Below are 25,636 nucleotides of genomic sequence, written 5' to 3' on the forward strand. Positions count from 1 at the left end.
AAAAAGAAAAGAATTCCACTGTGAATAGATACTGTATTTCCATTATCCATTCATCAGTTGATGGACATCTACTCTGCTCCTATGTCCTAGCTATTCTGACTAGAGCATCAATTAATATGGATGAGCAGGAATCTCTATAGCAGGAAATAGTCCTTTGAGTATATGGCCAGCAGTGGAATAGCTGGGTCAGACAGTAGATCTATTTCTACTTTTCTGAGGAACTGCCACACCATCTTTCACAGAGGCCACACCAGTTCGCACTCTCACCAACAGAGCATGAGTGTTCCCCATTCTCCAGGGCTTGACAGTGTTTTTTGTCTTTGTTTTTTAATCTTAGCCATTCTGCCTGGAACCCAGTGGAATCTCAGAGAGGTTTTGTGTTTCCTTGATGGAAAAAGATGAATACTTGAAAAGTCCTTCTTAGTCATTTGAATTTCTTCTTCCAAGAACTCTCTGTTCATTTCAGTAGCCCAAATTTTAATTTAGTGTTCAGTATTTTTAAGTTCTTTTTATGTTGTAGACATCAATCCTCTGTCAGATGTATGGCTGGCAAACACTTTTTACCCAGTAGGCTGCCTCTTCAGCCAATTAATAGTTTCCTTTGCAGTGTAGAAGGTTATTAATTTCATGAAGTTCCATTTGGTGTCTGTTGGCCCCATTTCCTGGGTGATCAGAGTCCTACTCAGGAAGTCCTCATATGAGCATGTACCTAAATGCACTCCGAGTCTTTCTTCCAGAAGTTTCAGAGTTTCAGATCTAACATTGGAGATCTTTGATCCATCAGGAATTTGTGTGCAGGGTAAGAGAAGGATCAAGTTTCATGAAGATAACCAGTTTCTCAATGCCATTTATTGTGGTATCTTATTTCTAATGTGAAAAAAAAAGTGGCTATAGGCAAGTGTTTTTATATCTAGGTCCTTGAATCTATTCCACTGATCAATGTCTCCGTTTTTCTGCCAGTACCATGTTGTTTTTACTACTATGACTTTGCAGTATAACTTGAAATTAAGAATGGTGGTGCCTCCCTAGGTTCCCCCTTGTTACTTAGCTTCTTTCGGTCTGTGGATTGTAGTATGGTTATCCTTTATTAAATGGCTAATATCCACTTATAAGTGAGTACACACCATGCATGCCTTTCTGGGTCTGGGTTACCTTACTCAGGATGATTTTTTCCAGATTCATCCATTTGCCTGCAAGGTTCATGATGTCCTAGTTTTTAATACTGGAATAATATTCCAGTGTGCACATGTACCACAGTTTCTTCTATCTATTTTTCGGTTGAGGGACATCTGGGTTCTTTCCAGTTTCTGGCTATTATGAATAAAGCCACTGTGAATGTAGTTGAGTAAATGTCCTTGTTGTAGGGTGGAACATTTTTTGGATATATGCCCAGAAGTGGTATAGCTCTGGATCTTGAGGTAGAGCTGTTCCCAATTTTCTGAGAAAGCACCAGTTTGATTTCCAGAGAGATTGTTTAAGTCTGCACTCCCACTAGCAATGGAAGAGTGTTCCCCTTTCTCCACGATATTGCCAGCATGTGCTCTCACTTGAGTTTTTGTTCTTAATCATACTGATGAGTGTAAGATGGAATCTCAGAGTCATTTTGATTTGCATTTCCCTGAAGACTAAAGATGTTGAGCATTCCTTTAAGTGCTTCTCGGCTATTTGAGATTCCTCTGTTGAGAATTCTTTGTTCAGCATAGTACCCCATTTTTAAGTTGGAATATTTGGTTTGTTAGTGTTTAATTTCTTGAGTTCTTTATATATAGATAAAGATATTAGCCCTCTTTCAGAGGTAGGGTTGGTGGAGATCTTGGCCCAGTCTGTAGGCTTTCACTTTGTTCCACTGACAGTGCCCTTTGCTTTAGAGAAGCTTTTCAGTTCCATGAGGTCCCAGTTATTTATTGATGATCTTAGAGCCTGAGCTATTGGTGGATGCTTAATTCTCACTCAGAAGAGCAAAGAAAATAGACACTGGAAGCAGTTAAAGAGAGGGAACAGAATGGGAGCCTACCATAGAAATCCTCTGAAAGACTCAACCCAGCAGGGGATCAAAGCAGATGCTAAGACTCAGCCAAACTTTGGGCAGAGTTCAGGGAGTCTTATGAAATAAGAGTGGGGTGATAGAATGATAGAAGGACCTGGAGAGCATAGGATCTCCATAAAAAAAAAAAAAAAAAAAAAAAAACAGAGCCAACAAATGCAGGCCCACAGGGCCCTGCGGAGACAACTGATGCACCAACCAAGTGCATCAACCAATGAAGAGAACCTAGGTCCCCTGCTCAGAGGTAGCCAATAGGCAGCTCAGCCTCCACGTGCATGGCCTAGTAAAGGGACCAGGGGCTGTCTCTGATATGGACTCTGTTGTAGGCTCTTCTATCATTTCCCCCGGGGAAGGTGGTCTTGCCAGGCCTCAGAGAAGAGGATGTAGGCAGTCTTGAAGAGATTTGACAGTCTGAGGTCAGTTGATAAGAGAGGACAGTTCCTTACTTCCAAGAACTGGTGGGGAGAGAGGAAGGAAGGGTGGGAGAAGATGATGGAGGGGGCTACAGCTGGGATGTAAATTGAATAAATTAAAAATAAATTTTAAATTTTCTAGTTCTGTTTCTCTCCTTGTGGAGTTCCTGTCCTCTCTAGATCTTACTAGTTCCCATTTCTTTCATAAGATTCCATGCACTCTGCCCAACAGTTGGCCATAAGTTTGAACACAGGGGTCTTTCCAGTGTCTCATACTCCAACCAAGTACCATGCATGGAGATAACCTAGAACCCCTGCACAGATGTAGCCCTTGTCAGTTTAGTGTCCAAGTGGGTTCTACAGTAATGGGAAGAGGAACTGCCTCTGACATGAACTGATTGGCCTGCTCTTTGATCACCTCCCCCTGAGGGGGGAGCAGCCTTACCAGGCCACAGAGGATGATAATGCAGCCACTCCTGATGAGATCTGATAGACTAAGATCAGAAGGAAAGAGAGGGACCTCCCCTATCAGTGGACTTGGGGAAGGGCAGGTGTGAAGAAGGGAGAGGGAAGGTGGGATTGGGAGGGGAGGACGGTGAGGTTTATGGGGGGATACAAAGTGAATAAAATGTAATTAATAAAAAAAATTTTAAATTATAACTAAAAAAAATAAAAATAATTTTAAAAAATGGTGACGTTTTGAGCATAGTTTATATAGTTCAGGATTGTTTTGACTGTCTAGAGTCTTTGTGCTTCAATATGAATTTTTAGATTGTTTTTTTCAATTTCTTGGAAGAATTACACCAGAATTTTTTTGAGATTGAAATGAATCTGTAGATTGATTTTGGTAGATGGCCATTTTCACAGTACTAACCCTACCAATCCATGTGCATGGGAGGTCTCTCCATCTTCTAATGTTTTCCTCGATTTCTTCAGTGTTTTATACTTCTAATTGTATATGGCTTTTACTTCCTCGGGTGGGTTTGTGTGTGTTGTGGGTGGGGGAGGTTGTTTGGGTTTTTGTTGTTTTGTTTTTTGTTTTGTATTGCAAATAGGATTGTTTCCTTGATTTCTTTCTCAGTCTATTTGTCGTTGGTATATAAGAAGGATACTGAATATTTTAACTTTGTGACATACCATTCTACAGAAGTGTTTACTGGCTCCAGGAGCTTCCTGGTGAAGCCTATAGGGCCTCTTGTGTATGGGGTGCCAACATCTGAAAATAGGGATACTTTGACTTCTTCATTTCAGTATGTTTTAATATTTTGAAAACAAATACCCAGTTGCTCAAACACCCTTTTTTGAAAATATTACTCTTTTCCCAGTGAAATACCTGATGTCTGTGTAAAAATCAATTGACCACAAAGTCAGGAGTCTGTTTATTCCATTAACTGGTGTGTTTATCTTCATGCCAATAGCAAACTGTCTTAATTGCTAAGTCTCTATGCATGATCTTCACATGCTCACTATGGGTTTGCCCACTTCATTCTTGCTTTGCAAAGTTGTGGCTATTCTGAATCCTTTGCACGTCTACATAAATGCAAGAGTCACTTTAACACGTTCTATGAGAAGTGCTACGGTTTTTACTTGTGGTATACTGGGTCTCAGAATCTCTTCGAAAAGGCAGGGCCTTCCCATGTGAGTTTTCTAAACTCTGACATGAGAATTAAAAAAAAAAAAAATCCAGAGTAGCTCCACCAGCTTGAAATCCCTCTAACAGTGAATGATGTTTCTTTTCCCACAGCCATGGCAGCATTTACTGTCTGCTGTTTTGTTGCTCTTACCCACTCTGGCTGGAGCAAGATGAAATCCTCTCAGTACATCTTCCTGATTGCTGAAGAGGTCAAGCACTTTCTGAAAAATTTGTTATCCATTTTCTTTGTTTTTGTTTTGTTTTGTTTTGTTTTTGGATAATTTTCTGTTCAGATCCATAGCCTGTTTTTTTAACTGGGTCATTTATTCTTTTGACTGTTTTATTTAGTTCTTTATATATTCCGCACAGTAATCTTCTGTCAGATATATAGCTGGCAAATATTTTCTCCCACTCTGTAGGCTTTTCACTCAGTTCGTTGTTTTCTTGACTACACAAAAGCTTTTCAGTTATTTGAGATTCCATTTATCAGTTATTGGCCTTGTTCCCTTATTTGCAGGTTACTGCCTATGTTTTCTTCTGATGGTCTCAGTGTTTCAGGTTTCAAGTTGTTATTACCTTGTTTTATTGTTTGTTTGTTTTGGTGTGTGTATGTGATTATGTGAGCCTGTGTATGTGTGAGTGTGACTGAGTGTTTGTCTGTATCTGTGTACCATGGTATGCATGTGGAAATTAGGGGACCACTTAAAGAGTATGTTTTCTTTCTACCATTGGATCCAAGGAGCAGACTCAGGTAGTCAGGATTGGCAGCAAGTGCTTTTACCTGCTGAGCCATTCGTCAGTGCATGAGCATTCTTTATAAAGAATTATCCTTCCCGTCAGCACTGTTGTATAGTTTTGAGTATGCAAATCTTGCACATATTTTATAATATTTATTGTTCAGTGTCATTCGATGTTATTAAATGTCATTTTAAGTTCAAATTGTTGTTTATATAAATATAACAGACTTTCCTATATTTACCTCACATTCAGCAACTTTGCTAAACTCCTTAGTCTCACTAAATAGTTCCAGCTTCCTTCGCTGGGTACAGTTGTTGACCTTGATTTTTTTTTTTTTTTTTTTTTTTAGCAAACCTACTTTATTTAGGGTTATTAAATGCTTCTACCTCCCTTCCAATCCCCATCACTGGGTAGGAGGGAAAGAAGGTTAGTGGAGACAGGGGGCAAAGTTCTCTCTGCTACTTCCCACTGGGTCAAGTCATAGGATTCTTTTGGGGGTAATACCAATAGCAGTCGTCCAGAAATCCAAAATCCCAGGTAACCAGCAAACAGCAAACTCAGCAGCAGGACAAACCAGCAGCAAGCAGTCCTCCTCCAAGCAGCTGCCTTCTTCCTCTAGGCTGTCATATTCATACCCGTCAAAGTCCTCAGCATTTAACTAATTCCACCCGGCACAGACCACGCTCCGCCCGGGACACTTACCAGGTGTGGACGAACTAAAATCCCAGCTTGGAATTTTAACAAAAACATGTTTACGTATCCTAAACTAAAATACCCACAACACACAGTATCACATCCTCCCAGGGGGCACCTCAGTTCTCCTATTCTTGCTGGGACTTTCAGTGTCTTTGGTCCTTGTGCAGCTTTCTCAAGTTGCTTTATATTCTGCCATCTGCTAAGGAATATGACGGTGGTGTTTTCTGGGCTTCCTGGTTCTCTGGTCCGTATTTGATTTTGGAGGAGGCCCTGAAGACTTGACCACCAAGGGGCCACCATCAGCCTTGATGGGGAAGGCTTGAGAGAGGATGACTCCCAACTTTCCCTAGGTGCAGCTGTCTTCTCTTCCTCAGGTCAGGACACGCATGTCACCTTCCTGACACTCCAAGCAGTGGGTGGCGCTTAGCTTCTGCCTCCCCTTCAGCCTCAGGAAGGACATGCCTTCCTCATATCCTGCAGTTGAGCAATGACTGTTGCCGGTTCCCAAAAGCAGAACCCAAAAGCTGCAGCAGGGAGCTCTCCTGATCTCAATCTGAGTGAGTTGCTGTCTTTAATTTCTACAACCCCTAAATAAGGCCCTTCTCTCCCTCACCCAAGTGATTCTAGTTTTGCATCATATGAGAGGACATTTGGAAGCTGGATGGAAGTTCATGCCTCTCTTTCACGGAGGGTTGATCCTTCAGGCTCCGCCTTTGCCCTGTCCCCTTGCTAGTGCCCTCAAGGCCAGTGGAGAAGAGCCATACACAAAATCTGGAGACAAATGGGAACTCCCTATATCAGGGAATATGCTGCTCTAAGCTGGTGTACAGCTCATCCTCAGCTGTAATCTTTTTTGTGCACTGAGGGTACGTATCCTTATGGTCACTATCCTGGCCACAGCTGAAGTCACCATGCCATGTGACTCTCACATAAGAAAGCACCCTCCAGGAGGAAGCTTACCTGGTTGCCTTGCTCTGTGTCACGGATTCAAGAAACCCTATCTCCTTCTAGATTACCTAGCTCTATTTTTGTCGCCATGTTCACTTATGGTTTTCTACACCCTAAGCTAAACCAGAACACTGTTGTTGTTATTGTTGTAGGTTGGCCATTTTTCTTTTACAAATAGCTTTCCCCATAAAGTGAAAATGACGTTCCCATAGATTACTAAACAGAGGATCTCTTAATTAATAATTCTGAGTTAATTTTTCATCCTTTGGTCTCATTGGCAAATTCAGCATCCCTCCATGGCAACACCTGAGTCACAGCTGAGAGCCTCAGTCTCTAGAGGTTTTCAGGAGATAGTCAGCACCTGATGCTGTTTGATAAAATGACCAGTAGGAAATCAATGCCTGTCCAGCAGAGCTAAAATGTATGTATGATTGACTTTCTTAAGGAAGCATAGGGACGTGCTGAGAAGGGCAAATGGATTTTAACTTTTACGAAGAAGTGCTTTTGACCTTCCTAAACTGACACAAGGACCTAAGCTCAGACTTCCAGCACCCACATAAGAAGCTGGACACAGAAGCATGTGCCTATGATGCCAGTGTGCAGAAGGTAGAGACAGGAAGATCCCTGGTGGGGGGGTGGGGTCACTGGCCAAGCAAGCTAAATCAGTGAGCTGACAATGATTGACAATGTTGGAAAATAATGTGAAGAGCAATAAAAGAAGACAGTTTCTGGCCTCTACATGCACAAGTGCACACACACTTATATACAAAGAAAATAAAATACTAATGCATTTCACATTGGCATAAAACATGATACCACAATGCTGCCTGTTTGCAAAAGGAGACAGTTTCTTCTGCATTCTGGAATTGTGCCCCTAACTGTTCCTTTGCTTCTAAAACAGGCTTCTCTAGTGGCCCTGTGGCTTTGTTCTTGATCTAAAGCTGTGGTTCTCAACCTTCCTAATGCTGCAACCCTTCAATACAGTCCCTTATGTTGTGGTGATCCCCCCCCACCATAAAATTATTTTTGCTCCCTCATAACTGTAATTTTGCTGCCATTGTGAATCATAATGTAAGTACCTGATAGGCCGGATATCTGACATGTGACCCCTGTGAAAGGGTCGTTTGACACCCCCAAAGGCTGGTGACCCACAAGCCGAGAACTACCGTTGTGAAGAGTAGGGAGGGGCAGGCGGCTGCTGCTGCAGTAACTGAACTATAAAGCACCCAGCGATGGGCACGTCGTTGCTGGAGGCTCTGAGAGCAACGTGGTGTACTCTGTTTAACTCTTCCTGTTGGCCTGGTAACCCAAATACTAGGGACTGCCCGATGGCAGGATCGAGAACTTATCAGCACGAGGGCTGTGTAGATGGAGGATGGCTGAGGAGTCGTAGGGCCCTGCAGCCTTGAATAAGCATCCTGCCAGGTCTCTAGACTGGTTCCTCCCCTGTAGTTAAGTATGAAACAGTACAGTGTGAAGGAAGAACCTTCAGCTTCACCCTATGGCCTCACTCTGTCTTGCCTTTCTACAGCACTCTGTCTCCCAAGAGGATATTGTTTAGGTGGGTGTTTATTTGGGAGAACGCTGAAGGACAGACCTGCTGGGGGAATTTTTGTGTGGTACTTCTTAGGAAATCACAGGTGTTGAGCACATGCCAAGTACCCCCATAGCTGGGCAACGGCTGCTGAAAGAATAAAAGGGGGGCTTAGATAGCTTGCTCAACATTACATGTGTGTGTGTGTGTGTGTGTGTGTGTGTGTGTACACAAGTGCTTGCACATGTGAAGGCAGGGACGGAAGAAGGAAAGGAACAGACCTGGAGCTTGGGAGTTGAGAGGCCCAAGCGCATCCTACATTGTGCCTGTGGATACAAGAGAATTTCCCTGTTCCATGATGCTTAGAAAACACCCTCTTATATTTGCCTGTAAATCTGAACTATGCACTTACGTGTCTGTGTCTGAGTTTCCAAACAGACTGTGACCCTGAAAAACCGGAGCCACATGTTGCTGGCGTTTTTGTGCCCTGTGCTAACACACACCCTGACTCACATAAGTGCTCAGGAAATATTTGTAGAGTTGCTTGTCAAGTGGACCTCATCTGTTGTTCTCTGGACTCATGAGTCATGGTCTGATGGACCCCCATCTATAAGAGGAAGAAGGGAAGCAAGGGTGCTGACGCTCACCCACGGCTCCTTCTGAGAGAACACTGGGCCACAAAGCCCTCTTCGGCAATGGTTGGTGTGTGCTTGGCACTTCGGGTGTTTTGGTACTGCATTCAGGGAGAAATGTGCTTTGCTAGTTTCTTAGACAGAGTTATGACTCACACCAATTGTAAAGACTTCATCTCCACACCAGGCTGCAGGTGTTCAGACACAAGGGCTGAGCTTGAGTCAACACTGATTTTACAGTGGCATTTTTGCATCTTACCAAAGCTCAGCATTATCAACAGAAGGAAGTGTATTTGGTTGAAAATACATACACAGGCACACATACACAGCTTCCTAAAATTATCCATTTGGGGTAAACAAATATTCTTGTAGTTCAGTATCTCACTTATTCCAGAAAAAGAGATATAGTCCAAAAACTGGGAAAGGAGTTATTTTTGTAAGTATCTCTCAACTAAGGTACCTCTGGAATGTTATGTATACATTTAAAAAAGAACTTAGATAGGTTTATTATTGTTGTTCTTGTTATTATTATTAGAAGAAGAAGAAAAGAGGAGTTAAAAAATGAGAGAGCCCCTGTGTGAAGACTCAATGTCTGAGTTGTACATAGCCTCAGCTGAGAGGTGGGCCCTCTCTAGTACCAGCTCTGTGACAGGCATGGGTCACAGGGCATTGAGCTCGTGTACGATCTCAGAGGAAACATGGCCCATCTTGGAAGCAAGCTCTTCTGTAGCAATGTAGAAAAGAAATGTCAGATTGGGCACAGGCCACATGTGTCACCAGAGGTACAAGCAGCACAGTGCTCAGGCTGAACAGAGAAAGATCTGAGTCACCGTGTGACCAGTGTCCCCACTCCATTCTCTGATAATCTGTTCCCCATATCAGGTGCAAGTGAGTCAGAGACAGCAGGCACCATCTTGGTAGAAAGTGCCACACAGACATCCCCTCACTGGCTGGGTTGCTACTGTCACATCTCCAGGGGATGTAACTCAGGAGCGCACTGAAAGACAGAGTTCTCACTTCGCTGCTCCTCCTCCCCTGCAGCCATGAAGTCAGTCTGTGGTAGAGCAGGGGCTTCCGTGACCTACATTGTTCTCAGGCTACTGAGCATGCTAATGCTGGGGACAGCAAAGATCCCACAACTCTTCTTCATGCGGAAACAGTGATTATGCATGTGACTCTGTGCTTTGACCAGGCCATCGCCATGTGCCCTGGAGAATGTTTTCATGCAGTTTCACCCATAACATCACTGAGCTATGGTCACTGCCTGATGCACTGAAAGTGAAACATGCTGGCATGTGCTGATGAGAGTTTCCAGGTTCATCCCGCTGTTTGTAGATGTCACAGTCCCCATCTGGATCTCTCCTATCCCAGAACCCTCCAGCTGGTGTGCACCCCTGCCCACCCAAGTGTCAGAGCCCTGTTAACTGAATGAGTGATCCGTCTGTGTTCATTCCGCAATGTCTGGCCTGTCATAAAAGGAGAAAGGCGAGTTTGTCAGACCGAACAAGGTTGCAAACCACCTCTATTTGCCCATCCTAGTTGAGCAACAACACTCAAGTGAGAAAGAACAGCCTGGAGGCGGGGGAAAACAGATGCCATGGATGACAAGACAGGACAGCCCGGGGGACAGATGTCCAGGGGACAGATGTCAGAGATGACAAGAGCTAGGTGCTTTGTCTTCTATGGACTCCTGCAAGTAACCGTGACATGCACTGCCATTTTTGTTGTAAATTCATATATTAGTACCTCGTTTTTGCCTCAATAAATGTTCATGCTCCAAGAAGCCATTATCACCTGTGGTGCCCACAGTGAGCTTAAATGGAGGGGACTCTGTAGTATGTGCTACTGTTTTCTAGGGTTTATGTAAGCATTAACACAGCTCTGGCTAACTGACAAAGAACTGTAGACTTGCAAACTCGGAGAGACTGGAGCATCACTGGAACATGTGTATTGCCCCTGGAGATCCCACAGATGTAGGAACAGTCTATGTGAGATAATAAGTAGGACTTGGGAAAGTATCTTATTAATCTTTCAAACCTATTAACTATCTCTTTAAACTGTAATTGCATCGCTCTTAATTGCTTTATTAGTTCCTAAGTTTCATTATTCATCTTGTCTCATTTCTATTCAAACCAGTTATGGTTGTTTTTTCTTTCTCCTTTTTTCTTCAAGGGGAAAGGAAATCTTGATGTTTCTAGATTCCAGAGAAAGGGGAGACGATGTGCTGACTCCACACAGCAGGCCTTCCTGGAGCAACTCCCACTGGTGCCAGGACCATGTCAAGGGCCCTGGTGATACCCTGGGGTTGTTCTCTCCCTCTGCTAGCCCGGTGTCTCCTGACCCCAGTTTCCTTCTCACAGTGATAATCACTGCACTGGTCAGAGAGAGATGTGCTCAGGAGTTCATCCATGACCTGCCCATAAACCTTGGTGATACCTTGAGAGGGGCCCATGTGCCCAGCTCCAGAATCTTCCCCAGCCTCTGAACTGGTGATGCCTGCCTCAGCTTCCTGGCTGGCTCTGGGCAGCTGTCTCCTTGTGAGCTACAGCCCCGCCCCAGCAGTCTCCCTCCAGCTCTCCTGCAGACTGAAGCTGACATCCTCACCACCCACTCACTGTACAGACATTTCCTGTGCTGCCATCAAAACTGGTGGGGGAGGGGAAACTCCCCAGCAGTCACAAGAAATAAAGTGAAAACTCGTAATGTTAGCACAGCTTCCTTGGATCTAAAGTCATCAAGACAGGAAACTGTTCTTAGTAATGATTAACAAGCATAAACCCTGAAACCTAAGCCCATTTTAAAACACAGTCATGACAGTGCTAGCATTTCACTGTTTTCTATAAAATAAAAGCTTACAGAAAAACCATCTAAGCATCTGGCAATGCCTGGTTACTAAAGCTGGCAAAACGGCAAGGAGCCTGGTATGAGGTGGTGCTTAGAAGACATACGTAGCATCTACACCCTGTGTTCCCCAAGGGCGATAGCACTGGCTCTCCTCGCCCCACTGTTCCACCCACCCCTCCTCCCTTGTCTATGGCCCAGGAGGTGCTGACTGGCAAAGGGAGTCCTGCCATCCATGGCTCCATCCCCGATGCCTCAGCTCCCACCTGGATGAATAGGCCACGGTCACCGAATGCATGTCATTGTGGGGAGTGAAGTACACACGGAGTACTCTCAAGCAATGTCCCGGGTGTTTCCCAGACAATGAAGTGGCAGTCGCCTCTTGACCGCTGATGTGTTCAATTAGCCCCAAATAGCAAGGCACAGGCAGACAATGGGAACCTCCTGAAGCCCTCTCACTCCGCACCACAGTTTCACAGCCAAGCAACACATTTGCTGTCTGCATTAAACTTTAAATGCCCTTGCACATCATAACTTGCCAGCATTCCAGTTTGCTCACAACACAATCTTCAAAAGGAAATAAGAGACTCAGAGTTACACTCCAGGGCCCTCATGAAGTCCACGAGCTACATCCTCCTGAGCCTGTAATCTGTGGTCTGTTGAGCCCCTGAAATACACCCGCAGGAAAACGGTTCACAGAGAACCTGCTGGTTCATTGCTATTGTTTAGAATATAATAGATGCCTGCCTTGAATGAACCAAATGAAATTAGAGTAAGGCTTCCCTCTGAGGAATTTATAACATACCCTCCCTGTATGGAACCCAATTTCTCTAGAAAGGAAGCCTTTCCCTCACAGCAGTGAGGGGAAAACATGCTGTGTTAACTTTCAAACTCAGAAGCAGATTTCTTGACCTATTTCCATTCTTCATGTTGGAACTTCATGGCACCAGACACAGCTAGACAAAGATTATACAGGGAGATGTTTAGACGGGAAACATCCAACATGTTCTATACTTTAAAAGGCAAGAAAAAATCTTCATTTTAAAAGCTCCTCGGGCCATGGGAGTTGGGCTGGCAGTTGAGAGTGCATGCTGCCCTTAGAGAGAACCAGAGTTGGGTTTCCAGCACTCTGACTGGGTGGCTCGCAACTGCTTGTAACTCCATCTCCAAAGGGTCTGATGCCCTCTCCTGGCATCTGAGGAAACTGCACGCACAGAACAAACCCCAACACAGACACACATGCGTACTACATTTTTAAAAACAAAACTAAGGCCAGGTGTAGTACTGCATGCCTTTCATACCAGCACTTGGGAGACAGAGGCAGTCAGAGCTCTGTAAACCTGAGGCTAGCCTGGACTATACAGTGAGTTCCAAGGCTACATAGTGACACCCTATCTCAAACAAACAAACAAACAAACAAACAACATTTTTTTAACCAGCCACCTGTATTAAGGTCATTCCAAGGTGAAACAGTTGCAATGTTCCTCCAGCATTCTCTAGAACAAGCATGGTGCTTCACCTGCAGTTATGATTGGGATGAATTTTTTTCCCTATATAAGGTAACTTTTTATTATAACATGTTCACTGGCAAAACTTTTGGGACTCAGCTTGTGGCCATCAAATTTCCTTTATGGGAACCATAAATCCTTCACTTTAGAAAAACTTGCAGATTGTCTTCTCAAGGCCAAGGAGGCTCAGTAAAGAATTTCTCGATTCTAGCAAACAGCAGCCAACCATACAGAATGTCAAACTGTAACAAGCTGCCGGGACAAGGGAAAGACTATGTGTCGTTTTTCAGTATCATCTACCAGAGATGTTAAGCAAACAGGTAATTTCTCCAGTAATTATCTGTCCCACAAACAATATGGACACAGTAAGTGTCAGTGTTACCATCCTGCAGGTACCCCTAAGTCCTGTCTGGAGCTCTCCTCTACTTACTACAGATTTTAAATTCTGACTTCCTATCATCCAGTCAAGGTAACCATCAAGAAGTGATTTTGCACTACCCCATATTCATATTACCAAAAACAGCCTGCACAAAAGCTGGGTGTTCTTATTACCATATTTATAGATTCGTGTCTAGATTCCCATAAGAAGTACTGGGGGTAGGTGTGTATGGTGGCACACGGCTATAACCCCAGCACTAAGGAAGCTGAGGCACAAAGGTCACAGGCCTCCAGAACTGTGGGACAGGATCTGCCATTTATGAGCGACTGAGCTGTTGCTGTTTCGTGATAACAGCCCCAATGAGCTAACACATCACGATGCCCAACCTTATTGCTCCACACGAGGTTACAAAATGAGCCATAAACCACACCTACGCTAACAGTGCCCCAGAATCTGTCTCCGGAAGCCAACTCCTTTCCTTTCTCTAATGCACTGTGACATCCCAGAAAGCTCACACTTGAGCAGGCTAAAACGGGTCGTTTAAGCCACACTCTCCTCACCTTCTTCGCTATGGGAGTACACTGAAGGTTCTCAGAAAACAGGGCTCTCACCACAATGTGGCAAGGCAGTGTTAAAGTGACAGCTGGGGTCTGCCGAGTCCTGGGGGCCCTACCACTTGGCAAGGATCCAGCCAAATGTACCTTTTCAGGAAGGTACCTAGTTCATGATTCATTAACCTCTGCTTCTGTGGCCCCGTCAAGGTTCACAGGCAAAGCTGATATTTTATCCAAATTCAGTCATATCACTTCAAAGCTCTGGAGAGAGCTGAGCTCCAAAACCCTGAGACAGAGGGGAAGGTAGTCAGCCACGGGGGAGGCACGTTAATGACACTTTCCTAACAGGCTTCATCCTGTGATCCTGAGACCTGCAGACACAGGCAGACATTTGCAGGGCATGTGGCTCCGAATGCAGCAGAGGTAACACTCAGTCTGTGAGCAGGCCAGCAATGCCCACCAATGTAGTTCTCCTGACCTATGACAATTGATAGAACTGTGGATTTGACGCCCTCTGTGGCTCCCAGTGGCGCCTGGCTGAGAACAACGACAGTGCTCACTCAGCCTGGCTGGCTTTGTCACCCTTCCATCGCTCCGCCCACCTTTGACAGAATTTATTTTCTAAGAGTTTGATATAAAGTTGCTTGTCTATAATTCTTTTGCTTCAGCTTCAACTAAGCTTTGGAATTTAGCCCTTCTGTCCAAAGTCTTTCTAGCAGACACACTCTTGTCCAAACCTGCCCTCTGTGTCACCAGAGTTTGCAGGGACATTGTCTCTGTGTCTAAGCCAGGTCCCAGCTCTCTGGCTGGATAACAAGATCCTATGAAGCATCGAAGCTGAGAGATGCACAGCTAATGACATCCCGTGTTTTTCTTGCTTTGGGTGTTTCACTTTCACCTCAGGACACCACCCTCTGGAGATGCCCCACAGCTCTTCTTTGCATCAGCCTCCCTGCCCTGCCCTGCTCTTCACTGAGATTTCCGCATTGCCCCCTCAGCTCTCCTCATTTAGACCCTCATCTTCTCCCGCACCACTGAAAAGGTAATCCCCATGGATGAATCCACCTGCCAGGATCCTGTCACTTGCTTGCATACTCACAAAGCCCTCTAAGAGCCATGTTACATAACTTCCAGAAGGCAGGATCAATTCCTATACTCCCGTACCTCTGCCAGCGGTTTTCACACCTGCCTTCACAATCAATAGCAAGCTAGTGTTCTCCTGAAGACAAGGCTCCCCTTGGCTTATGTTTGTCTTCCCATGTTAAACTATTTCTTTTGAGGGACACACTGACAGGATACTCACACATATGCACATGTGCACATGTATGTCTATATTTTCAGATAGACACACATCTCACTAAAATGGCTGCTTATGGGTCATTGCTTTAAATTTCCAGGTCATTCCATTCTACCCTCCAGGTCCAATCTGCCACAAACAACAAGGTAATTAAAAAAAAAAAAGATATAGTTACTTCTTCTGTGGCATCTTCTGGGGTGGGCTCTATGTCCAGGCTGAGTTCTTCCTCGGTGGTCTGACAACAGAGACAAGGGTTAATAGGGTTAGCATCTCGAGATTTGTATCAGTAGCTTCAGATGCATAAGCAGCATGATTATGACTGGCTTGGCAGGTGATGGGTCTGTTCCATGGCTCCCTTGCAGCTAGACAGACCAGTGAGTATGGAACACCTTGTACTGGAGACAGGTGTTTTACATGCAGGCCGTGGGTATTCATGTCTAAAGTCTCAAACTGCTGAATCAGTGAAGAGTGTATAACTTCCAGCACAATCCAAAGGAGAAGACATTTACACAGCCTCCAGCCAGCAAGAGACAGGAGGCACAAGCTTACACGAAGCTCAAACATCAATACAGTGAGGACGTGGACCGATAGCAAAGATCTGCAATCATTCCTATTTGAATGGGATCAAATCAGTCTCAGGCTAATTCTAGAAGAGAAACTGGACTTTTGTGGTTTTGTTTCTTTCAGTAATTGTCTTATAAAAACTCTTGCACGATAGTAAAGTTCTGGGCTTACAACGGCATAAAACAGCATCTGTGTAGCTCAGGGCTCAAGTGGGAGGGACAGGGCAACATCTTTGCTTACTATGCAATAGCATGGAAAACTGTTCAGATGGCCTCAGTTTCCCCACAGTAACATCAGAAAGGTGGCAGCCCCAACCGCCTTGAGATTCCGGGAGAACTCAGTGAAACAGGCCCACCTATCACAAGCTCTGGTGTACTCCAATGGTCCAGGTTAGCTGCTGACAATGCCATGATTGCCAAGCCAATACCCATGCTCAGTGAGAAATCACACTAGCATGACTCTGAGTCACCAGGAAATCATGGTTGATGTGTAGTGTTTGAAAATCAGAACTTTGCTTTCCCTAATGCACTGTGACATCTCAGAAAACTCACACTTGCTCCTGCAAAAATAAGATTCAAATGAGTCAGCTAAACCTTAGAGGTGGCTTCACACACTGGCTCTCTTGTCACTTCTTATTTTCTCTCCAGAGCATGACTGTGGCCAGTAAAACCCTGTCAAGAGGGGCAACCTGGGGTCCTTCTTCTGGTATGTGTCGTTAGCCAGTGAATACAACTCACAGAACACCACTGCTTCCTCTTCACACTAGATTCTTCAGGGGTTCTCTGGAACCTCCAGTTTTTAATTAGCATTTTTTACCCCATTCATGGGTAAAATACTATCCAAAATATCCAAAAGCCAATTCATAGTACCACGGTTAGTCTCCTTTGATAATCAGTGGGGTCCTCCTATTCTATGCACTGAGGCTATGCTGGTTTTTATGAAGAATATACCATGTTCTGCTTCAGTGGGCCTCAGATTCCAAGGTTTCTTAGAACTGTGGATGAGAGAACAACCGATGGAGAGGAAAGTAAAGCATAGCAATGTTACTGTGAAGTGTTCCTGGGAACGCTGGTTTCTAGCCAGTTCAATGTGTTCCCACCCGTGCAAGGAAGTCAGGTGCCATGCGAGTTCCACCCGGCTCTGCCCACCTTCTTGATCTGTGAGTTATTTTGGCAGCATAGGACATAGAACATCAGCAAAATAAGACAATAAAGTCAGCTTCAATGTACTGAGGCCCAGGAACTTCACACTTGAGGACACAGACAGTTCCTCGGGAGCTGCAAATGTTACACTGTCAGCCTCTCAGTTTTGCTCCTTCCGTGGAAACAGTTTTCCCTGGTTCTTGATTACTGACAATGTGATTACAGGACAATCTATGCATCAAGTCATTGTCAAAAAGTTACAGCAGCTGCAGTCAGTAGAGTATAACAGCTGGTGTAATGTCAGCCGAGGAAGATGGTCTTGGTGAATGGGCAGAAAAACCTACACATTCACCCAAGCATGTAGTCTTTTATACCAAAGGCTTTTCACTGCAAGAAAGGTAGACCTTGTTGAAACCTCCCAGCCAAGATGCAAAAGAAATAAACAAGAAAAGAACTGTAAATTATAAAATAACCAACTTCCAGATATGAAATGATGATATGAAACAGGAAATTATGATATGAGGGGCTTGTTTCCTTTTAGTTCTTGATTGTAGCCTCATAAGTAAAAACCGCAGAAATCCTCTCCAAAGAAAACTCCCGGCAAGGTGGTGGTGTCACACACCTTTAATCCTAGTGCTTGGGAAGGAGAGACAGGCAGATCTCTGTGTGTTGGAGGCCAGCCTGGTCTACAGAGCTAGTTCTAGGACAGCTGAGGTGACACAAAGAAACCATGTCTTGGAAAACAAATAATTCTAATTCTGCAGACTTCACATGTTTGCTATTCGGAAAAACTTACTCAGAAAGCCTGAGGAAAAGTCTTCTTTTGAGACTATTCAGCACACTGGGTCTCCTCATGTTATTAGACACATTAATCAAAGAAACTCACAATCCTCTATCTTGCTGGGCAGCAAGGCAGGGCAGGTGTCATCAACTCTGCTTCAAGATTTTGGATTTGCAAGAGTTTTCTTGGGTCATGGCACATTTTTATAATGGTATGAGTCTGCCTGAGGCTAGTCTATTTCTAATCGACGTCAGAAATATTTTAAACACAAGCTGCTCTTGGGTGCTTGGGTGTCTCTGTCGTGGTGACCATTCCAGACCCAGGATTCCAGCAGCACTCACATTTCCTTCATCCCTGCCTCTCCCCATCAGCCCCATTTCTGTGTCCCCTCCCCACAAAGAGCACTATGTTCAAGAAGCAGCTGGACATCAGACCACAGAGAGTAGGGTCAGCTACAGGAAATAAGAGAATGTCTGCTCTCATCATTTGTTCATTCATTCATTAGTTGAATTTTTAGAAGACTCAAATAGCTTTTAGGAAAAAAAATATAGAAAGACTTGAGTTCTCAGCTATGGAATGAGTAGCTTTGCCTTCGACTCCAAAGCAGCATCAAGTGCCAGTAAGGTAATCAACAGAGGCAGTGCCAAGTGTCACTCTCGCTCACCAAGGCAACTCCCTTGCGCCAACACCCTTGCTTTAGCTACAAGATACATTATCTGTGAAAGGCTCTGTTCCTATGTATAACCAACACCTATTCTAAGCACTTAAAAATGTTATGCTATTTAGTCTCTGTCTTTTTGTCCCTTGGTCTCTCTGTCTCTGTGTATTTCTATCTATCTCTTTCTCTCTGTCTTCTCTGTCTTTCTGTCTGCCTCTGCCTTTGGCACTCTGTGTGTGTGTGTGTGTGTGTGTGTACACAGTGTATAGAGGTCAGAGGGCAACTTTCAGGGGTCAGTTCTTTTCTATTTCCATGTAAGTTTAGGAGCTCAGCTTGACAGCAAGCATCTTCATCCACTGAGTAATTTTGCAAACCCTAGTTCAGTATTTTAATGGAAATTTACCTGCCTAGAAAGTCTTCAATATAAAATACCAAATAAGCTGTCTTCTGAAACAGAATCTCTCATTCAGTTAAAAATTTGTTCATGTGGCTGTCTCCATGTCGTCATAAAATGCAAAGCAGTCAGCATGGAATTTGAAAGTGTAATGTTAGATGAGGCAGAAACTAAACCTCGGATTTTGATATTTAGGAGCCTATAAAAATTAATCATTTTCAATTGCAATTTCAGTTGCTCTTAACAAAACACAGCTATGTCTAGAAATGCAGTCAGTCTTAACAACTTTGGAAAACTTTCTTCTCAGAAAAATATCTGGTGGTCATGTAGAACCCAAATGGAGCAAATGAAATTCCTGGCCACAGAGGTTGCCACATCCCCCGGGAAAAAAAGTGTCAGCAGCGTCTCCACCACCATCGTCCCAACACTAAGACACTGGCAGTTCCTCAGCTCTCATCTCCAGTGGCCCCTCCAGCTGAACACATGGCTGTATTCCTGTATTCATGTCTCATCTTTCTGTTCCTTCTAGCGAGCTGGTCTCTAGCAAATGGAGATCCAGACCACGAGCCACTTGTTGAAAGCAAAGCAAACTGGTGCCAACTAGTTGACAAAAGCAGTACTTCAGAGTACAAGACACTGCATGAAGCATGCTGAAGGGTGGCTTTTGGCAGAAGCGCTCATCTCCTGTTCATTCCATGCACACTCTAGTACCATGCACTGCCAAAGGCACACGAATGTAAATGTGTGCGTGGTCACATTTGTAAAACATGAATACAGAACATGTACATCTCTGCCACACCAATGGCCACTTGATAATTGTGGATTTTTTTCCACTGACTCCAAGACCATTTGCCACAGGCCAAAGGGCACTGTGAGAAAGTGCCTGCCGCCCTCTTCCGTACTCACCTCTATCTCCATGGGTTCCACCTCGATCTTCTTCCATAGTTCCATCAACTGTGCGATCGGCATTGTGTTAAACTTTCTCTTTCTTCCAATCTAGTGTTGATAGTAAGAAAGAAGACTAGCACAGGCACCAAGCAGCCGGAGAGTCGGCCTGACGGGATGCCAGGGGCTGGGGCAGCAGGCCAGGCTGGCGTGGAGAGTGGGAAAGACACCAGGTCGATCGCTCGAGCTGGGGAGGGTCCTGAGGTCTGCGGTGTGGCTGCTCAGCCTCGTCAGCAGGCTGCAGCACAGCGAGCAAGGAGACTGCAGCTGGAGCTGCGGCTGAGTGTCTGTGCCTGTGCGTCTGACAGAGTAAAGCCTTGCTTGCAGCTTCCAAGTGCTTCCCTGCCTCCCGGTTACGTTGCCACTCTGCTCCCTCCCCTCACTATTTTACCTTAATTGGCTCTAAATGAGGGTGAAAGTTGAGTCTGAGGATGCTGCTGCCATAGAAACCGCTTAGCAACCGAGGGCCAGGGAGGGAGAAGGAGGGACTGGAGCTCAGGCTCTGCCCTTCTCCTCCCCACCTCTGCGACACTGCCTGGGACACACACCACCAACCCTGTTAGGAGGTCTGCTGAGGCCAGAGGCCAGATGCAACAGAGACAACCCTCCACATGAGGGTTTCAGATACCGCGCTTTAGGGATTGTGCTGCTTCCTGCAGTAGCTTGGTGCAGCGACTCCCTGCTGTCCCCAATCAACTGCCTTGTTCAGGGATTGGGCTGGTGACAGCCAGGAGAAAGGAGTAACCACACATGCCAAAGGGACCAGGCAGGATGGGTACCTCAGGATCCAATCTTTGACCATACTTTTCCTGCCCTAACCAGGAGAACAGGACCAGATGCAGGGATGTTCAAGTAAGGCATTCCTGTCCTCTCTACAGGAGAGAGCAGAGCCTGGGCTGTCTGAACCCCAGCAGGATCTATGGAGGGCAGGACAGGGATGTTGAGGGGCCGGAACAGCTGTTACTCTAAACACTCCCCATGCACCGGGAACATTATCTCATTTTATTTTTCCACTCAACGTGGGTATTTCACTCCCATTTCACAGATGAAAAAGTTCCATGGCTCAAAGACAAGCAAAGTACCTACAAACATGTATGATATCAAAGAAAGGAAGCCCTGATTTATCTGCCAGAGGCAAGAAACTTAGCTTCCCTGAGGAGGGAGTGTGTTTTAGGGAGTACCTACTGCCCTTGAGTCCTTGTGGGAGCATCTTTGGTCTCCTCCATCTCTATCTTGGAATAAGAAACACATGCAAGAGAAGATGCGCTCTTCTCTCAGTACTGAGCCTAGACTGATTTGGTTCCTTCTCCTGGGAAATAGTGTTCAAGACAAACGCAGTTTAACCTTGCTCTGAGAGCAAGCGTTTTCATTTCTGCGTGCCCTTATCTTTGAGACAATGGCTCTAAGGCAATGGCTTACTGGTTCAGAACATTATCATGTCCTTTTCACCTTTATAAAATCACCAAGAAATGCAACTTAGGAATGAAAGAGGCCCAGTTCTTGCATACTTCACATTTTGCAACAAAATCCTGCACCTGACATTAAGACAGGGGTCAAGACTCGGTGTGGATATACAATAGTCACTTCATACTCCATCTTTTTATAAAATGAGGCCAGCAGGGACCTTAAAAATTAATTCTACTCAGGATAAAAATAACAGAGATGTTGCTCACTCTTCCACTGGACACCTACTGACTGACAGAGCAGAGTGAGGGTGTCTCGTGTGCTGACCATAATAAAGCCATTTGAGACACAATGTAAAAGGTCATGGGCTGACAACAGACAAAATGAAGTGGATTTTCTCTGTAATAAAGCCAGGGTAACCACTCCACAAAAAGACTTCTGAAAAGATGTGAAAAACATTTCATCTGACTACTGAAGACCTGAAACTTCTACAGGCATTGAAAGGAGACACAATAGTTTTCTTGCTGTGTTTTTGTAACCCTCTTCCCCCCATTTCTAGAATATTCTACAGATGCCCCTGTATGGGAAGATGGAGGTAAATATTAGTTCTTCTTTTTAAGAGAGGAACGAGAAAGGAAGAGGTTTAGATAGGGTCTCTCAGGGTGAGCCACGTTTCCTGGGAGACTAGAGCTAACCCAAGTTTCAGGGAAGCCCTGGATTAAAATCCTTGCCAGAACTGACTGTCAACAAACCCCAAAGCTGGTAACTGTAAGGAGTGTGTTGGGCATTGCTGAATATATGGCTCATAGTCAGCATTCGGTCCCTTCCTGGCCTCTGCTACAAGAGCTGAACCCCACTCTGCCATCTTCCAGGTGAAGCAGAGAAGCCTGAGAAAACAGTGTGGGAGGAGGGTGAGGCTCCAAGTGAGCCATGGGAGCAGGGCTCAGTTCACTCTGAGCTCTTCCCTTTGGAACATATAGCTGGTTGTTCAAAGCAAACAGCTTGGGCACTCAGGGAATGCAGCAGAGCTTGCTGGACCAGAAAGGGAGAGGATTGGAAAACAGACCATCTAGGACCTAAGAATGAAGTAAAATGGAAAAGGAAACTTACAAAAGAAAAATTAACACTCCAGAAAAATGTTAGCCCCAATTATAGAGCTTTTGTTACACAGAAAATACAAATAAAAGTAAAGAAGGAGTGGACTTTTCTGGGGAAAATAATTACATCTAAGTTTCAGAGAGGATAAAGATGGCTGTAAAGAACCAAATTATTTTGGATGAGTATTCAACTAAGTCCCAAGAAAACTCAAATGACTTGTTCAACAGGAGTGACACCTCCAAAATCTAACTCCCAAGAAACCTCCCCTGTAGATACAAACACTCTTCAACGGATTCAACTCTCCAGAGTAAGGGTCATGGGAAGCACTGTGGGAGTCCCTAGCCACAGGATCATGGTAATGTGAGACAGACAAATAGGCATCTAACCCAGAGAATCCAACCCCACAAACTCTCCGCACAAATGAGAATAAGAGTACAATGTACTCATACCCCTCTCGTCTGAGAACGTGTTTGTTTTCTCACAGAAAGGAAGGAAGGAAGGAAGCCCACCTTGGCTTCCCATAACATGGGGAAGTGGCTCTTCCCTGCTGTGGAGAGGTGCTGGAGCTTGTGGTGTCTCACTGCTGGCACTCACTGCTGTCCTACGTAGTTCAGCTTTCCCAGCAATGATGAAGCAGCATGCTGCATGAGCGGAGGAATAAGGCCTCACTAAATCTAAGCCACCTGGTGTTTGACATAATGAGATGCTCTTGGGCTCCATTCGGTCTTTGACAAACATTTTCAAATGACTCAGGCTCTATCCTGTCCTCTTCCACCTTGCAGTTGAAGTACATAAAGACAAATTGCTCAGTTCTAGTGCGGTGGTCTCTAGTTTCACATTCTAGGGTGTTTCTCTCTTTTGTCTCTTTATCTCTCTTCTCCCCCCCCCACACACACATATACACAGACAGCTTAGAACCAAATTCATTTCAACAAAAAGGCAAGCTACTTCTTGGTATTGGCTGAGTTCTGTGCCCTCAAGTGCATGCAATGAGGTCTTGATGTCCTGCCTTTATCCGTTCATAATGTAGAGTGTGGGTCCATGCAGAAGCCACACTGGCATGGGGGTTGCCTTCCTAATAAGTGGAACCTTTTAGGGGGATCTTTATGCACACACACCGCATTTGAAGAGCACCACGTGGAGCTGAAGTCTTTCCACCAAAGTTCAAGGAAGCTAATGGAGGCCCAAGGAAGCTCCTGCCTTAGATTCCTGCAGAGAAGGGCACCATACTGCCACACTTTGACCTCGGACTTCTGTCCTCCAGACTGTGAGAGAAAACACGTCTAAGCTGATGCTGTGTTGCTGTGGCACAGGAGCAGAGTGATGCACCCCCTGGGGGACTAGAGAGAACAGAACCATGAACCAGACAGTGCAGTACGGCCATTCCACGGGATTCTGTACCAAGAAGCACGGAGATCCTGTACTGCCCTCCCCTGCACAAGCATCACCCAGGCATGAAGACATGATGGCTACCTTCCATCATGAAGCGGTGAAATCACAAAGCAGCTTGCAGAGGCTTCCAGATTCACTTTAACCATTGGCAGTCTTCAGTGGGTCCAGGAAGGTAGCAAGGCACTGGACCCCAGCAGCCCTCACAGGCTGCTGTCAGAACCCCCTCTCCAGCACAGAGGCATCATGACATGCCTTACAACAGCCACGGGCTTTACAACAGCCACGGGCTTTCCCCACCCCTAAGAAATTACTCACTAGGAAAAAAATTTAAAGGCTGAGCAGAGAGAGTAAACACCTTGTCTTTATTGTGAAAAGCAAAGCATAAGCTCGGTGAAATTTTTTAAAGAAGGAACTTGCCATCTTCCCAACTGATCCTTTCATCTCATCAGTGAGAAGAGTCATGGTAACCCAGCCTGCCCGAATAGGACACCTGGGTTTTTCCACCGGCTGCAGAGACTCCTCCTCCGAGTAGCAGCTCAGCTCTGTGCCAGCGCTGGCGGTTCTGGTAATACAAATGTGTGCACATGGGAGCACGGAAGGAAGTGGGAAGGATGCCATGCTACCTTCCCGCTTCGAGACACCATCTTTCTGCCTCCATATATTTTCCAGAAATTAGTGCAGGCTCACGACGTCCATGCCACCCGGGTTGCCAGCCTTTTGTTTGGAGTCCGACCTCACTGGCCCTGGAAAGACCAACACCAAAGCTATCCTCTTTCTTGATATAGTGCCTTTGGCAGTGACTGCCCACTACACAACTGCTAGGGCTTATTTAATTATCCTCTAGCTAAACATTTATTTCAGCCTTCGGGATTCTGATCATACGGCAGCTAGAACCTGTGAACAAGCCATCTTCAGGAAGACGGGGCTTTTGTAGTCCCCTGGGGCCAAGCCGAGGGATGCCATCCCCTTCAGACACACACAGCTGCTGAGATGCAGGCAAGCAAATGCGGCTTCAGCAAGAGCTTCATATCAGAATGAATTGAGTTGTAGACTTTAACATGTGTTTTCTTCTGAACCGTATGTTGGCATGATACCTATGATCAAATATGAGAAAGCAAAAATATGTATGTATATTGTTTTAAAGTGTGTTGTTTAAAGTAGCTGAGAAGAGAAGGGTGTCATGAGCCAGCCTCAACCCACAGCATAAAGTGTTTTATTAATCCTTGCTGCATTTTTATAATTGTTGAGTATCTTTATTACAAGAGAAGTGCTCAGCAGTCATTAAGGACAGAATGGAAGAAGAGTCTGGGGAGGCAGTTCGGTTGTAGAGCACTTAGCTAAGATGCACAGCCCCCAACAAAAAATGGTTGACGAGGCCAAGAAACAAATACACAAAATTGACTAAAGAGCATACAAAGCAAACCGAAGACTGCTCTGTACTCACAAGGTTCATAGTGAATTGGAACAAATCCTCACTGTAGTTGGTACTTACAGAAGATCAGACATGAGCAGAAATGAGCCTTTGCTAAATTCTCTGAACCACAGCAGTTATGCTCTCAGAACATGAGTAATCGCTGAAGTGCGGTATTTATAGGGATCTTCCAAATCATCTGCAGAATCGGTTATCTGCTCCTGGCAACAGCATCCGGGTGCCCGGGGGTGGGGGTGGGGTAGGCCCTACTAGGTGGGTGGAGCATGGAGTAACACTGTTAGTGGCACGGAGTCCTCCCTGTGGGAGGAGTTGGATGGCTCAAGCGAGGCATGCTATCTGATTCCACACATGAGAAGGCTTGAGAGAAGAACTCAAGAACAGGAGTGCTTCCAGTGGGGATGCAATGATCCCAAGAACACACCAGATGCAGGCCCTGGGAGCCCCGACCTGCTTCTTCTCTCAGCCAGGCCTACTTGTTTCTTTTTGTTTTGATTTTTGACCAGTACATGAAAACATGGCACCTGTACACATTAATGAGTACCATGTTATGTCTCTATACAGGTTTAACACATGTCTTAACCAATTTAAACATGTTTATTTTGAAATATT

The 25,636-nt window shown here is 45.0% G+C and overlaps 1 protein-coding gene across 1 annotated transcript in view; it reads right to left on the reverse strand.

Moving 5' to 3' along the window:
• Rps6ka2 (ribosomal protein S6 kinase A2) overlaps positions 1-20,167 on the reverse strand; it is a 277,507-nt gene extending 257,340 nt beyond the window's left edge. Inside the window, exons 1-2 of the mRNA XM_060373460.1 lie at positions 19,663-20,167; positions 15,393-15,452 (exon numbers count right to left, since the gene is read on the reverse strand). Coding sequence (XP_060229443.1) covers positions 15,393-15,452; positions 19,663-19,725 — 123 coding nt within the window. The 5' untranslated portion in view covers positions 19,726-20,167. The remainder of the gene's footprint in view (positions 1-15,392; positions 15,453-19,662) is intronic.
• Between the last annotated feature and the right edge of the window lie 5,469 nt (positions 20,168-25,636).

This window comes from Meriones unguiculatus, chromosome 20, assembly GCF_030254825.1.
Source record: "Meriones unguiculatus strain TT.TT164.6M chromosome 20, Bangor_MerUng_6.1, whole genome shotgun sequence".
Classification (NCBI taxonomy): Eukaryota; Metazoa; Chordata; class Mammalia; order Rodentia; family Muridae; genus Meriones; species Meriones unguiculatus.